The following is a 17,052-nucleotide window of genomic DNA, read 5'->3' as shown; positions in this document are numbered from 1 at the left end:
GAACACAAAGGAAGAAATAGGGACTCTAATCAGGGGAAAGGATCGGGAACAGGTGTGGGAAGACTAAATGATTGATTAGGGGAATAGGAACAGCTGGGAGCAGGAACGGAACGATAGAGAGAAGAGAGAGCGAGAGAGTGAGAGAGGGAGGGGGAGAGAGAGGGATAGAAAGAGGGAAAGAACCTAATAAGACCAGCAGAGGGAAACGAATAGAATGGGAAGCACAGGGACAAGACAAGATAATAAATGACAAAACATGACAGTTTATTTCTCACCTGGTCTCATCAGCTCCCTATTTAGTTCAGTTTTTTCTGTTGTATGGTTGTGATGTATTGTTTGTTTTTGACTGCCTAACTGTGTTTGACCATTGCCTGCATGTGACCACGATTCCTGCCTTATGCCTTATGCGAAGGCTTAATAACCTCTTTGGGCAAGGTGGGACACTAGCGCCCCAACTCGACAACATCCGGTGAAATTGCACAGCGCGAATTTCAAAATACAAAAATCATAATATTAAACATTCATGAAAATGCAAGAGTCTTACATCCTTTAAAAGCTTAACTTCTTGTTAATCCAACCCCGTTGTCATATTTCAAAAAGGCTTTATGGCGAAAGCATACAATGCGATTATCTCAGGACAGCGCCCCGCATACACCAGCATTAAAAACATTTTCTAAACAAGCAGAAGTGTCACAAAAATCAGAAATAGCGATAAAATAAATCACTTACCTTTGAAGATCTTCCTCTGTTTGCAATCCCAAGGGTCCCAGCTACACAAAACAATTGTTGTTTTGTTTGATAAAGTCCTTTATATCCCCAAAATGTCAGTTTAGTTGGCGCGTTTGAGTCAGTAATCCACCCGTTCCACTCGTTCAACATGCAGACAAAGGAATTCCAAAAGTTACTGGTAAACTTCATCCAAACATGTCAAACAACATTTCTAATCAATCCACAGGTATCCTAATATGTAAACAAATGATCAAATTTAAGACGAAATGTAGTATGTTCAATACCAGAGATAAATAACGAAGTGCGCACTCTCATCCACGAGCGCCACAAGACTACAGTCCAAATGAGAGCCACCTTGAAAAACTACAACTACTCTGTCATTTTTCAAAAAACAAGCCGGAAACCCTTTCTAAAGACTGGTGACATCTAGTGGAAGCCATAGGAACTGCAATCCTGGAGGAATTCCTTTGAATATCCCTTAGACAAGCATTGGAATGGCCTGTGACCTAAAAACAATAAAATAGGATGGATTCTCCTTGGGGTTTCACCTGACATTACTTTAACAGTTTGAGAAACTTCAGAGTGTTTTCCATCCAATGTTTCCAATTCTATGCATTTCCTAGCTTCTGGGCCTGAGCAACAGGCAGTTTACTTTGGGCACGTCAGTCATCCGAACTACCGAATACTGCCCCCTAGCCTTAAACATCTGCCAGGTTCTGCGCGTGAATCTACACATTTTTCTCCCGGAGTGTTCATTACAGATAGAGTACCTGTCAAAAGTTTGGACACACCTACTCATTCAAGGGTTTTTTCTTGTAGTAACCAAAAAAGTGTTTATATACTGTATATATATATATATATATATATATATATACAGCGTGGAGAAAAAGTATTTGATACACTGCCGATTTTGCAGGTTTTCCTACTTACAAAGCATGTAGAGGTCTGTAATTTGTATAATAGGTACACTTCAACTGTGAGAGATGGAATCTAAAACAAAAATCCAGAAAATCACATTGTATGATTTTTAAGTAATTAATTTGCATTTTATTGCATGACATAAGTATTTGATCACCTACCAACCAGTAAGAATTCTGTCTCTCACAGACCTGTTAGTTTTTCTTTAAGAAGCCCTCCTGTTCTCGACTCATTACCTGTATTAAGTGCACTTGTTTGAACTCATTACCTGTATAGAAGACACCTGTCCACACACTCAATCAAACAGACTCCAACATCTCCACGAAGGCCTATACCAGAGAGCTGTGTAAGGACATCAGGGATAAAACTGGAGACCTGCACAAGGCTGGGATGGGGTACAGGACAGTAGGCAAGCAGCTTGGTAAGAAGGCAACAACTGTTGGCGCAATTATTAGAAAATGGAAGAAGTTCAAGATCACCCTGGGTCTGGGGCTCCATGCAAGATCTCACCTCGTGGGGCATCAATGATCATAAAGAAGGTGAGGAATCAGCCCCAGAACTACACGGCAGGACCTGGTCAATGACCTGAAGAGAGCTGGGACCACAGTGTCAAAGAAAACCATTGGTAACACACTACACCGTCATGGAATATAATCCTGCAGCTCATGCAAGGTCCCCCTGCTCCAGCCAGCACATGTCCAGGCCCGTCTGAAGTTTGCCAATGACCATCTGAATGATCCAGAGGAGGAATGGGAGAAGGTCATGTGGTCTGATGAGACAAAAATAGAGCTTTTTGGTCTAAACTCCACTCGCCGTGTTTGGAGGAAGAAGAAGGATGAGTACAACCCCAAGAACACCATCCCAACCATGAAGCATGGAGGTGGAAACATCATTCTTTGGGGATGCTTTTCTGCAAAGGGGACAGGACGACCGCACCGTATTGAGGGGAGGATGGATGGGGCCATGTATCGCAAGATCTTGGCCAACAACCTCCTTCCCTCAGTAAGAGCATTGAAGATGGGTCGTGGCTGGGTCTTCCAGCATGACACCGACCCGAAACATACAGCCAGGGCAACTAAGGTGTGGCTCCGTAAGAAGCATCTCAAGGTCCTGGAGTGGCCTAGCCAGTCTCCAGACCTGAACCCAATAGAAAATCTTTGGAGGGAGCTGAAAGTCCACATTGCCCAGCGACAGCCCCGAAACCTGAAGGATTTGGAGAAGGTCTGTATGGAGGAGTGGGCCAAAATCCCTGCTGCAGTGTGTGCAAACCTGGTCAAGAACTACAGGAAACGTATGATCTCTGTAATTGTAAATAAAGGTTTCTGTACCAAATATTAAGTTCTGCTTTTCTGATGTATCAAATACTTACGTCATGCAATAAAATGCTAATTAATTACTTACTTAAAAATCATACAATGTTATTTTAGATTCCGTCTCTCACAGTTGAAGTGAACCGATTATAAAAATTACAGACCTCTACATGATTTGTAACATGGAAAACCTGCAAAATCGGCAGTGTATCAAATACTTGTTCTCCCCACTGTATGTATATATATGTACAGTGCCTTGCGAAAGTATTCGGCCCCCTTGAACTTTGCGACCTTTTGCCACATTTCAGGCTTCAAACATAAAGATATAAAACTGTATTTTTTTGTGAAGAATCAACAACAAGTGGGACACAATCATGAAGTGGAACGACATTTATTGGATATTTCAAACTTTTTTAACAAATCAAAAACTGAAAAATTGGGCGTTCAAAATTATTTAGCCCCTTTACTTTCAGTGCAGAAAACTCTCTCCAGAAGTTCAGTGAGGATCTCTGAATGATCCAATGTTGACCTAAATGACTAATAATGATAAATACAATCCACCTGTGTGTAATCAAGTCTCCGTATAAATGCACCTGCACTGTGATAGTCTCAGAGGTCCGTTAAAAGCACAGAGAGCATCATGAAGAACAAGGAACACACCAGGCAGGTCCGAGATACTGTTGTGAAGAAGTTTAAAGCCGGATTTGGATACAAAAAGATTTCCCAAGCTTTAAACATCCCAAGGAGCACTGTGCAAGCGATAATATTGAAATGGAAGGAGTATCAGACCACTGCAAATCTACCAAGACCTGGCCGTCCCTCTAAACTTTCAGCTAATACAAGGAGAAGACTGATCAGAGATGCAGCCAAGAGGCCCATGATCACTATGGATGAACTGCAGAGATCTACAGCTGAGGTGGGAGACTCTGTCCATAGGACAACAATCAGTCATATATTGCACAAATCTGGCCTTTATGGAAGAGTGGCAAGAAGAAAGACATTTCTTAAAGATATCCATAAAAAGTGTCGATTAAAGTTTGCCACAAGCCACCTGGGAGACACACCAAACATGTGGAAGAAGGTGCTCTGGTCAGACGAAACCAAAATTGAACTTTTTGGCAACAATGCAAAACGTTATGTTTGGCACAAAAGCAACACAGCTCATCACCCTGAACACACCATCCCCACTGTCAAACATGGTGGTGGCAGCATCATGGTTTGGGCCTGCTTTTCTTCAGCAGGGACAGGGAAGATGGTTAAAACTGATGGGAATATGGATGGAGCCAAATACAGGACCATTCTGGAAGAAAACCTGATGGAGTCTGCAAAAGACCTGAGACTGGGACGGAGATTTGTCTTCCAACAAGACAATGATCCAAAACATAAAGCAAAATCTACAATGGAATGGTTCAAAAATAAACATATCCAGGTGTTAGAATGGCCAAGTCAAAGTCCAGACCTGAATCCAATCGAGAATCTGTGGAACGAACTGAAAACTGCTGTTCACAAATGCTCTCCATCCAACCTCACTGAGCTCGAGCTGTTTTGCAAGGAAGAATGGGAAAAAATGTCAGTCTCTCGTGGTGCAAAACTGATAGAGACATACCCCAAGCGACTTACAGCTGTAATCGCAGCAAAAGGTAGCGCTACAAAGTATTAACTTTAGGGGGCTGAATAATTTTGCACACCCAATTGTTCAGTTTTTGATTTGTTAAAAAAAGTTTGAAATATCCAATAAATGTCGTTCCACTTCATGATTGTGTCCCACTTGTTGTTGATTCTTCACAAAAAAATACAGTTTTATATCTTTATGTTTGAAGCCTGAAATGTGGCAAAAGGTCGCAAAGTTCAAGGGGGCCGAATACTTTCGCAAGGCACTGTATATATATATATTTATAAATATGTATATATATATATATATATTTGAGATTCTCTAAGTAGCCACCCTAAGCCTTGATGACATCTTTGCACACTCTTGGCCAGCTTCACCTGGAATGCTTTTCCAACTGTCTTGAAGGAGTTCCCACATATGTTGAGCACTTGTTGGCTGCTTTTCCTTCACTCTGCGGTCCAACTCATCACAAACCATCTCAATTGGGTTAAGGTCGGGTGATGGTGGAGGCCAGGTCATCTGATGCAGCACTCCCATCACTCTCCTTCTTGGTCAAATCACCCTCACACAGCCTGGAGGTGTGTTGAGTCATTGTCCTGTTGAAAAACAAATGATAGTCCCACTAAGCCCAAACCAGATGTGGTAGCCATGCTGGTTAAGTGTGCCTTCTAAATAAATCACTGACAGTGTCACACGCAAAGCACACCCACACCATCACACCTCCTCTTCCATGCTTCACGGTGGGAACCACACATGTGGAGATCATCCGTTCACCTATTCTGCGTCTCACAGAGGCACGTCGGTTAGAACCAAAAATCTCACATTTGGACTCATCAGACCAGATTTCCACCGGTCTAATATCCATTGCTCATGTTTCTTGGCCCAAGCAAGTCTTATCTTCTTATTGGTGTCCTTTAGTAGTGGTTTCTTTGCAGCAATTCAACCATGAAGGCCTGATTCACACAGTCTCCCCTGAACAGTTGATGTTGAGATGTGTCTGTTAATTGAACTCTGAAGCATTTATTTGAGCTGCAATTTCTGAGGAAGGTAACTAATGAACTTATCCTCTGCTGCAGAGGTGACTGGGTCTTCCTTTCCTGTGGTGGTTCCAATGAGAGCCAGTTTCATCATAGCGCTTGATGGTTTTTCTGACTGCACTTGAAGAAACTTTCAAAGTTCTTGAAATGTTCTGTATTGACTGACCTTCAAGTCTTAAATTAATGATAGAGCTATGTTCTGTATACCACCCCTACCTTGTCACAACACAATTTATTGGCTCAAACGCATTAAGAAGGAAAGAAATTCCACAAAATGCACACCTGTTAATTGAAATGCATTCCAGGTGACTACCTCATGAAACTGGTTGAGAGAATGCCAAGAGTGCGCAAAGCTGTTATAATAATCACCTTAGATTACATTTGTTCGGAATAGATTTGGCCTCATGGATACTTTCTGGATTTCAAATGGTGGCTTCCTTTCTGAGAAATCTATTTTGTGAATTTAACAGTAACTAACAGGAACCTCTTTTTGTGGTGTGTAGTGAGTTAAAAGTATGTTCCTGAATTAAGTGTTGTACATTAGGGGATTTTTAGCGACATTTTTAACTTCCTGAAATCTCATGAAACTATCACCTCCACCTTCACATGACTGGTGCCTCCCCTTGCAGATGCTTCCCCTTGTAGTTTTCCAAAGCTCAGAGGGGAACTAACTCTGACAACATGTTTATGCTGATTCTCTCCCCCATCCACAGATTTGCCATAGTAAATACTAGAGTAAGTTTAAATGTTTTATTTTCATGTAACCTTTATTTAACTAGGCAAGTCAGTTTAAGAACAAACTCTTATTTACAATGACGGCCTACCGGGGAAGGTAACTCCGTTTCAAACAGGACTAAGTAATACCTTACTTTATATTGTTCTTATTACCATTTAATCACAGGGACATTGCACTCCAATGTTTCCAGACATCCACAATTAGTCTAATGTCAAAATGACATGATTTATCTAAAGCGACTTACAGTCATTTACTTTAGGTATAAAGGTGCTAAAAAAGCTTGTCATATGCCAGAAATTCAAAATGAATGGGAAAGATAAGCACCGCCAGTCTAGAGATTACATTGCCTATTTTTTCCTTCCTTTTGGATTTAGGCAAAGGACACGTTTTGATTTTGGAGTGTGATGTCCCTTTAAGCACATATTTACATTGTTCTTATAACAGAAGCCTAACCCTAATTTTGTCCACTATCTCTGAATCAACATACAGTATGTACTAACAGTGGCCATGGGGATTCACCTAAAGGGAAGGGTTTAGGAAGTGAAAGAGTATGGTTCTTGAAATGAATGCAGTAAAGAGGTCTATATAGGTCTGCTAATACAGTATTTGAGTGTTTAACAGCATTTGTCATTTGAGTCTGATAATTATCTGTACAAAACGGTTCATCTGATAATTCTTGAGGAATATAAAAATACTTGCTTGGTATATGTTTTCCAGTTTCTTGAAATACTTTGCAAACGCAACTCACTTTTACGTGAAAACTGAAATGGTCTAGTCATTCCTTTTCCATTTTAGTAGATGCTCTTATCTAAAGGAACATACAGTAGTGAGTGCCAACATTGATATACTTTTTCGTACTTGTCCCCTATGGGAATCGAATCCACAACCTTAGAATTGCATGCCGCTGCTCCACCAACTGAGCCACATCATCACAAACCACTTTATGTCTCAATGTACTCAATTACTGTATTGTGCATTGTTTTTCTTCATGGTAATGGAAAGTCTACAGGTACAACCCTAGAGGACCAGCCTATGTACAACACAGTAATGTACATTTACATTAAGTGGTTTGTAAGGATGGTCAATTATTACTGCACAAAAGTGGTTGTTATTGAATAAAATAAAATAAATTACATTTGATGTGGATGTTTCATGTATTTGCCCATATTATGGCACCTTTTGATGTACACTACAGTTCAATAGTTTGGGGTCACTTAGAAATGTCTTTGTTTTTGAAAGAAAATCACATTTTTTGTCCATTAAAATAACATCAAATTGACCAGAAATACAGTGTAGACATTGTTAATGTTGTAAATTATTATTGTAGCTGGAAACGGCTGATTTCTAATGGAATATCTACATACAGTGGTTTCTCCTTTAAAAGTTACATCATACAGCTGCATTTTAACCTAACTCCTAAACCTTACCTTAACCCTAACCCTAACCCTTAGCCTAGCCAATGTTAGTTACCTAGCTAACATTGGCGTTAGACACCTCGCTACCTTGCGAACGTTAGCAAAAACAAATTGGAATTTGTAACATATAATACGTTCAGCAAATTGTTAACATAATTGTATTTTTTTAAACTGCATTGTTGGTTAGGGGCTCGTAAGTAAGCATTTCACTGTTGTATTAATTGCAATTCGTAACATATTGTATGAATTGCAATTCATAACATATCAAATGAATTGTAAATCCATAACATATCATATACAAAATGGATAAAGAACAGCCAAAACTTAATAGTAACATATCATACTAATTGGAATGTCTGGATGTACATTTACTATGTTACGTCTACCCCTGAGTCCAGGTTGGCAACGGTCCTGCTGAGTTCAAAACTGAAGTTTCCCAGCTGTCTGAAAGGGTGGTTCTTGAAACATAGCTTTAGTTTCCTCAGTGTTGTTCCACAGTTGAAAAGTTCTAACTCTGAGACTTGATCATGTATGTGCTGAATTGCTTCTCCATCCACCTGCTGCTCCTCTTCTCCTCTCTGTCTGAAGTGGGTGAGTTCAAACAATCATAATCCAAATTAGATTTGATTGCTTGTCAACAGTAAAATAAAGTGGACATTGCAATTGGCTGAACATTAACGCATTAACAGAAATCCCATGCAGCCTTGTTTACAAATTCGAACACTGGAATGTGAGATTTAGGCCTAATCTACACCTCGATTAGGATGATAGAAATCCTCATTATTTCGTTTAATTTTTTTCTCTCACTTTGAGTGTAATTATTTCGTTAGCCTTCACTTTCCCGTTCTGAACTTTTAACGCGAGTGAGGTGGGTGTGGCTTCTTGACAATGATCGCAAGAGTAGCTGCTCAACGATTTGGTTATGGCTCCAAGGCAGTTTCACCTCCAACACCTCCAAAACATATCGTACTCCAACACCGCCAAAACATATCGTACTCCAACACCGCCAAAACATATCGTAACGACGATATCGCACGAGCATGCTTTTGCGATAGCGCGCCGGACCTCGGGCTCGAAGGTCGATGGTTCGAGACCTGCTCCCTGCTGTTTCATTACAATATGTTATGCATGTGTCTGCGAGCGGCGGTTAAGGCTTCATCTGATTGAATCTTGGCATGTTATTGCAATGAAACAACACATTTGTATTGCTAGTTATAAGGTAGTAATTTACACACTATAAGACAAGGATGGGCAATAATTATGGCTCAAGAGCCATTTTGAAATTCAATGGCGGGCTGCACAAATTATTTTTGGACCAATTTCTTCAGGGTGGCATTTAATGGCTGGCGGCCAGATATATCCTAATAATTATATTTCTTCAAATCCGTCTATTAAAAAATACTTTTACATGTCCTTTTTCTGTTATTATAGTTGATTCCTCAGATGAAGATTTTGCACACGATGATGCGTGGTGTCGGTTTAGCTCCAGAGATTTACATGATATGGAGTATATTTTAGAGCATCATTTTAACAAGATCATGGTGGCTCAGTACAACAGCACCACAGAGAGGTGGACAGGATACACAGCATGGGGAGTGATATCTGCAGAAAAGTGGAATGAGGACCCAGATGAGATCCCCAGGAGGAGATCAGATATGGATGTGTTATGCAAGCCATATGCTAATCGGATCTACAACACAACAGAGATGTTTATGGGTGATTATAACAATTCACTAACAACTGGAAGTTATCCTTCACTTGATTTGTTTTATGTCTATAGCATATGCTCTGCAGTACTTGATAACATGTCACATTTTCTTCAGTTACATGATTGCGTTTCAACAAAACATAGACCATGGAGTAATACTGTAGGTCAGTTGTAATAATCTAGTAAAGTACAGTAGTTCAAAGCCATCTTCTTCTAAATAATGGAGGAATTGTTGGAACCATAAACAACTGGAAATCTTACTGACTGTGGATTTAACTGCTTGAGCTGAGAAGGGACAGTCTAAGGGGACTTTTCTGACTAGCAACCCATTGACAGCCCGACGAGCAAAAATCTTAAACTTACACTTTACCAACCAAACCCTTAACCTAATTTAGACAAATTTGGAAATTCAACATTGGAGTGCTGGTCAGGCACATTTCCCACCATTTTAGGCTACAGATCTCTGTAGCAAGCACTCAACATTTCTGCTTGAAACCTTATTTTTCCAGTTATAACGTATCATCATTGATTCATTGACCTCCTTCTAGTTGAGCCCAATGTCACACTGAGGCTAGAGGGAACATCCAGTGACTCCAGCCTTGTGTGTAGTGTCCACTTCTTCTACCCCAAACACATCAGAGTGACGTGGCTGAGGAATGGGGAGGAAGTGACCTCAGATGTGACTTCCACTGACGTACTGGCCAATGGACTCTGGAGCTACCAGATACAGTCCTATTTGAAGTACACACCCACAACTGGAGAGAGGATCACCTGTATGGTGGAGCACATCAGCCAGACTGAGCCCAAACTTCATTACTGGGGTAAGGGTATGGGCGGAGTAAGGGTGTGTGGGTGGAGTAAGTGAATAAGTGAGAATGACTTCACCCGAATCCCCAACAGGGCTGCAGAACAGTGGCTATTTCATCTTAGGGCTCACTAATATGAACATGGGGACAAGGAAAGACAACTCTTAACTCATCAGCTGAAGAGTAGAACAGTCACAAGTCATCTCTGAAATGTTCACCAGTTTGTGTCGTATAGCCCAATGTCTCTGTTGAATAGGGAGATTAAAATACTATTTTCTTTTGCGTGTGGTTTGGAGACCATAATCTTTGTTAAATGTATAATTGCAGACCCCTCCTTGCCTAAGTCTGAGAAGAATAAGATAGTGATCGGTGTCTGTGGGCTGCTGCTGGGGGTGGTCTTTGTAGTAGCTGGACTGATCTACTGGAAGAAATCAACTGGTGAGGAACCACAAGACTCATTAACAATTACTGAAAAGCCACGGATAATGCTACTCACTGTATATCTATGGTTGTACTGCTATCTGCATGTACTACTGTTGTAGACTCAGTGCTCGATGATGGTTTATTCTTATGCCTCTTAATTCAGTATCTCTGTTTTACTTTCAACAGGACGGCTGTTGGATCTTATTGGTGAACTTGATTATGGGACTTGTGATTGAGGCCGTGTGGACGAAGGCTTGCTGATCAAATCCCTGTCGTTAACTGATGGTTGCTGATATAGTTTGCTTTTTAGCTGCTGTTGCCTCTAGCAGCTGCCCCCCCCTATTCAAAATGCCAACATTGCACCAACCATGGCCTGCTTGCCAACAGTTAACCAACTACACTCTGGAAAAAAAGGGTAATTTGTGGAGGGGAAGAGGTTCTACCTAGAACCCTTCTCAAACGAACCCTTTTTGAAAGCCCACTGGGAACAGACGTCAGTTCAATGTCTAGTTAGTTGTCAACTAACGTGCATTCAACGTGAAATCAATAAAACGTCACCATGTCATTGAATTTTTTTCACAATTCAGTGAAAAAAATATGAAATGCCCTTAAGTTGTTGACTTTGCAAATTCAATCAGCTTTCCACATTGATTCACATATAATTATTGGGGTTGAAATGAAGTAGAAACAACGTTGACCAGTATTTGCCCAGTGGGAGGTTCTACATGGATCCTTTTTCATGTAAATGGATCCTTTTTTAAAAATATATTATATTATATTATTATATATATTATTATTATATTATTATTATTATCAGAATTTAACATCAGAAATCATTTCTGTTTAGCAAAAATGTAGATATTATAGTTTAATTTTAAGAAATTAGCTTGCCTAGGAATTTGTGGAGGAGTAGCCTTCACTGTCATTTGTGCAAATGTACTCCTATTCATCATCGAATCTAAATCCAGTTCATGTATCTTTATCCACCAGCCCAACCTTTACTTGTGTGTTTTAATGTAGACTGAGTTGTCCCTTTAATTCTCCCTTTAATGTCCTGTTGATTACTCACACCAGTGGCCTCCTGCCTCAAGGGCTCAGTTTGTTCAAATGGAGGACTCTGTTGAGTGTGTGGAAGGTACTACGGAGATGTCTGCAAGTTGTTAATAAAAAATAAGCTATAAGCAAGATCACCATCTCTGTCTCTCTGATGTGAGAGGGCATTGGTCTACCTTCTCACAAAATTGTTATGTACTGAACATTTTATATAAAATGCCAGGCTAAATGTGCCTGAATTGCTTACCCATATGGAAAAATATTCTAAGAATCTTATGAGGTCCTTTGTATGTTGAAGAAAATATGAATAATATTTTTATATATGTCAGTCTAAACTCGTAGAAAAAAATTGTTAGTTGGGTTTCTATAAAGAACCTTTTGGTTCTTTGGATGAGATTAAAGAACGCTTTACTAAATAAGGTTCTATATATACTCAGGGCCAGTTTATGAGATACACCCAACGTTGCTCAATTAGTATCAAGGGACATAACATGTGCCAGAAAAATGTTTCGCACACCATTACACCACCGCCACCAGCCTGTACAGTTGACACCAGGTAGGATGGGTCTATGGACTCATGCTGATTATGCCAAATCCTGACTCTGCCATCAGAATATAATAGAATAGAGTAGGCAGTTAGAGTTCCAATTATGACTATATACACTGAGTGTACAAAACATTAAATACACCTTCCTAATATGGAGTTGTAATCCCCCCCCCTTTCCCTCAGAACACAATTTGTCAGGCAAGGACACTAAAAGATGTCAAAAGCATTCCACAGGGATGCTGGCCCATGTTGACTCCAATGCTTCCCACAGTTGTGTCAAGTTGGTTGGATGTCCTTTGGGTGGTGGACCATTCTTGATCCACACAGGAAACTTTTAAGTTTAAAATACCCAGAGGCGTTGCAGTTCCTGACCCAAACCGGTGCGCCTGGCACCTACTACCATACCCCGTTCAAAGGCACTTCAATATTTTGTCTTGCCCATTCACCCTCTGAATGGCACACATACACAATCCATGTATCAATTGTCTCAAGGCTTAAAAATCCTTCTTTAACCTGTCACCTCCCTTTCATCTCACTGATTGAAATGGATTTAACGTGACATCAGTAAGGGATCATAGCTTTCACCTGGATTCACCTGAGTTGGTCTAAATTAATATATCATGTAAGAATTCATATATAATAGGATTAATCATTCAGCTAAAATAACACAATTTCATGGATCTATTTGACTTAATATAATATTTTTATTTCTATCATCTTTACGCAATTTATTTGACCACATCCAAATAACATACTCAAGCATATCTACTCATAAAACCAACCGAAACTTAACAATATTATGTGTAAATTTGTTGCCTATAATATTTTGAGTAGATTCAACAAATCGTTTTTTACAGTGTGCATTTCACTGTTACACCATGCCCAAACCGGACGCGCACAGATTTTGTCCCCACACACAAAACACGATCATGACACGCAGGTTGAAATATCAAAACAAACTCTGAACCAATTATATTAATTTGGGGACAGGTTGAAAAACATTAAACATTTATGGCAATTTAGCTAGCTAGCTTGCAGTTGCTAGCTAATTTGTCCTGGGATATAAACATTGAGTTGTTATTTTACCTGAAATGCACAAGGTCCTCGACTCCCGACAATTAATCCACACATAAAACGGTCAAGCAAATCGTATCTAGTCATCTCACCTCCTCCTTCCAGGCTTCTTTTTCCTCTTTGGATTTTATATGGCAATTGGCAACTAACTTTCATAATAAGGTGCATTACCACAAGCGACCTCAGTTCATCTTTCAATCACCCACATGGGTATATGTTCCTAAAGACCAATGAGAAGATGGCACGTGGGTATATGCTCCTAAAAACCAATGAGGAGATGGGAGAGGTAGGACTTGCAGCGCGTTCTGCATCACAAATAGAATCAACTTCTATTTTAGCGCCTGGCAACGCAGACGCTCGTTGGTGCGTGCGAGCAGTGTGGGTACAATGATTGAGTAACATGTATGTGTACATTTATTTTGCAACGCTCATAGCCTACTTTTGAAGTAATTTGTTTGACAATCAGATGAAAGCATCATGACTGTTTGTCTTCATGCCACTATGAAAATGAATTTATTTTTACCATTAAATTAGGTCTTTGTTATTAGGCCCATAAACCCCTTTTTATGCATGGTATGCGCAAGAGCAACCAATAGAGACCCCCGAATATCATGGTGTAATTCACACTCTGCTGTAACTAATGGACAAAGTCGTATTGTATTGTAAAAAAGTCAGTCAGAATTGACGTGGGCCATCATTCAAACTAAGAGATGCCTCCCTGGCCACAGATAACAATCAGTTCTGGGCCACACCACCATTCATCTGCCAGTGTAGCCTATCCCCTACAGCGTCATTGCGCAAAAGGATGTGAAGCATAATCTGGATATGTGTGCAACAAAAATTCAACATTCACCTTCTGCTACCAGTTCAATGGAATGCTGTATTTGCCTTGCAGCATTGGGTTGCAGAAGCAGTTGCAGCACATTCTGTGTGGTGCATACCTGTGATTTGTCGAATATATGCCTCAAATTGTGTGTGCTGAAGGCTTGACAGAAATGGTAGCAGAAAGTGAATGTTGAACTTTTGTTGCACACATATCTAGATGATGCTGCGTATCATTTTGCGCAAATAGGCTCTAGGTGTGATCGAGGCGTCAAGCCATTAGACAATTGATGCTTCAAACAATGCAACTAGTTTAACAGCAAAGTAGCTGAATTTGCATTTGTTTAAGCTGTTTTGGAACATCCATAACAATGAGCTAATGATGCGCGATTTCGCCTGGCATAGAAAATGTGCTCTCTCGTTAGGACACAGTTCAGAGGAGCTAGCCATCTACACAGCTAACGCAATCACTTCAAACTGAAGCTTGTAAGACAGCAACTACCTGCATGTCGTGTCAATTGACCTGTTTTTCAATTGACATTTCTTTGTATACATTGTACCCATAAAATTATGTTGATTCCTGATTTCGACTGGCTGAGAATATATGTCTGTTCATTCGATCGGTTAGGTTGCCAGAGACTGACCCAGTCATGAAGTCTTTTTGTTTTATACTGATCAAAAAATATAAGCGCAACATGCAACAATTAAAAATATTTCACTTAGGTACAGTTCATAAGGAAATCAGTCGATTTAAATAAATGCATTAGGCCCTAATCTAGGGATTTCACATGAGTAGGAATACAGATATGCATCTGTTGGTCACCGATACTTTTTTATTTAAATGTAGGGGCTTTAGAATGTTGTCCCACTTCTCTTCAATGGCTGTGAGAAGTTGCTGGATATTGGCGGGAACTGGAACACGCTATCATACACGTCGATCCAGAGCATCCTAAACATGCTCAATGGGTGACATGTCTGGTGAGTTTGCAGGCCATAACTGGGACATTTTCAGCTTCCAGGAATTGTGTAAAAGTGGGTGAATTATCTTGACAAGGGAGAAATTCTTACTAACAGGGATGTAAACAAATTTGTGCTCAACATTTGAGAGAAATAAGCTTTTTGTGGTATGGAACATTCCTGGGATCTTTTATTTCAGCTCATTTGTAAGTCGCTCTGGATAAGAGCGTCTGCTAAATGACTTAAATGTAATGTAAATGAAACATAGGACCAATACTTTACATGTTGTGTTCATATTTTTGTTCAGTGTATATATCCATAACAATTATGCTGATTCATGATTTCGACTGACTGAGAAAAGATGTCCGTCGCGTCTAGACCCGTTAATTGTCAATTGGACAGTAGAGATCAAGATTCACTATTGAAACAATGCTGCAAATGTTGAGAGACAGACAGCAACATTTGTACAAACCCCCCTTGTTTCAAACCAAATGTTAGGCTCGTGGCAAGGGGAAATAATGTCTAGATGCTTTTTACATTGGAGATCAAGTTCATTCATTGGCTGGCTGGGCTGATGGGACAATGGATGAGCAAGGATTTCTCAGATGCAATAGAAAACAATATGACTATTTTTTAGTATTGCTTAGAATGTATTTTAACCAATCACAATGCTTGTTTTGACCAAGCAGTTGTAGAAATCTATTTTAAGATACCTTACTGGAATTATGGAAAATCACCCTCAAAATGAACCTTTCCTTCAAACGAGGAGAAACTATTTTACCAGGTGCCATCCTGCTGCACAGTTGTGATATGTACACTGGGTGAAGTATCAATGTGCAGGTGCATGTGGACATTGCATTTAAGTGGAACTGACAGCGTTTTAACTACTTTACGGATATGAAACAGACAATCATAATATCAGTCAAAAATATCAAATTCCCAGTTGATGCTGCATAAACAACTTCCTAGGAGGTTTTAAAAATAGATTCTTCTTGACTCAACATTCCATGGCGTACACTAAGGTATTGTTGGCAGAATAGATGGACGCAGTCCAATGCATGATTAATACATTATCACAAATACATTTCTTGGTAGTCCCAAAAATATTGCTAAGGCTGTAAATCACTTCTGGCCTGGTACATTGTTTGCTGCTGCCATTCGGGATGCACTGTTTCAGTTTCAATTACACAATATTTTGGACATAAACGGACGAATGTAACAAAGGCTGGGAATGTCAATACATTCAAACTAGCAAGAGCAATGCTAGCTAGCTGTAGTTTATTTACTTTTCTGCTCTTTTGCACACCAATATCTCTACCTGTACATGACCATCTGATCATTTATCACTCCAGTGTTAATCTGCAAAATTGTAATTATTCGCCTACCTCCTCATGCCTTTTGCACACAATGTATATAGACTCTCTTTTTTTTCTACTGTGTTTTTGACTTGTTAATTGTTTACTCCATGTGTAACTCTGTGTTGTCTGTTCACACTGCTATGCTTTATCTTGGCCAGGTCGCAGTTGCAAATAAGAACTTGTTCTCAACTAGCCTACCTGGTTAAATAAAGGTGAAATAAAAAAATAAAAATGCTTTCAGTACTAGATTTTCTGATCCTTTGATGGGGTGGACAACATGTCTGTTCATGCTACAAGAGCTCTGATAGGCTGGAGGACCTCCTCTGGAAATTTTAATAATTACCGTGTAAGTCTATAGAAGGGGTGAGGACCATGAGCCTCCAAGGCTTTGTATTGAAGTCAATGTACCCAGAGTACGGAAGCCAGCTAAATAGTGTGTTTTAATCAATTATTTGGTGATAACCTTTAAAACTTTTTTAAAGGATAACTTTTTTATGTTTTACATTTTAAATCTTTATGAAATTCACTGAGGAGGATGGTCCTCCCC

The 17,052-nt window shown here is 39.8% G+C and overlaps 1 protein-coding gene across 2 annotated transcripts; it reads left to right on the top strand.

The window, feature by feature from the left end:
- Positions 1-8,170: 8,170 nt before the first annotated feature.
- Positions 8,171-11,879, top strand: LOC123998747 (DLA class II histocompatibility antigen, DR-1 beta chain-like). 2 transcript variants are annotated; one of them, XM_046303867.1, is made up of 5 exons: positions 8,174-8,348; positions 9,189-9,473; positions 10,014-10,286; positions 10,599-10,709; positions 10,881-11,879. In XM_046303867.1, exons 1-5 carry the CDS (start codon positions 8,285-8,287, stop codon positions 10,928-10,930), a joined length of 783 nt encoding a protein of 260 aa, XP_046159823.1. In that variant the 5' UTR covers positions 8,174-8,284; the 3' UTR covers positions 10,931-11,879. The 2 variants fall into 2 exon arrangements, with proteins under 2 accessions (XP_046159824.1, XP_046159823.1); XM_046303868.1 differs by lacking the exon at positions 9,189-9,473 and having other exon boundaries at positions 8,171-8,348.
- Positions 11,880-17,052: the final 5,173 nt, after the last annotated feature.

Source organism: Oncorhynchus gorbuscha, linkage group LG16, assembly GCF_021184085.1.
Source record: "Oncorhynchus gorbuscha isolate QuinsamMale2020 ecotype Even-year linkage group LG16, OgorEven_v1.0, whole genome shotgun sequence".
Lineage (NCBI taxonomy): Eukaryota > Metazoa > Chordata > Actinopteri > Salmoniformes > Salmonidae > Oncorhynchus > Oncorhynchus gorbuscha.
The sequence above is the reverse complement of the archived record's forward strand: the minus strand, read 5'-3'. Positions and strand labels throughout refer to the sequence as shown.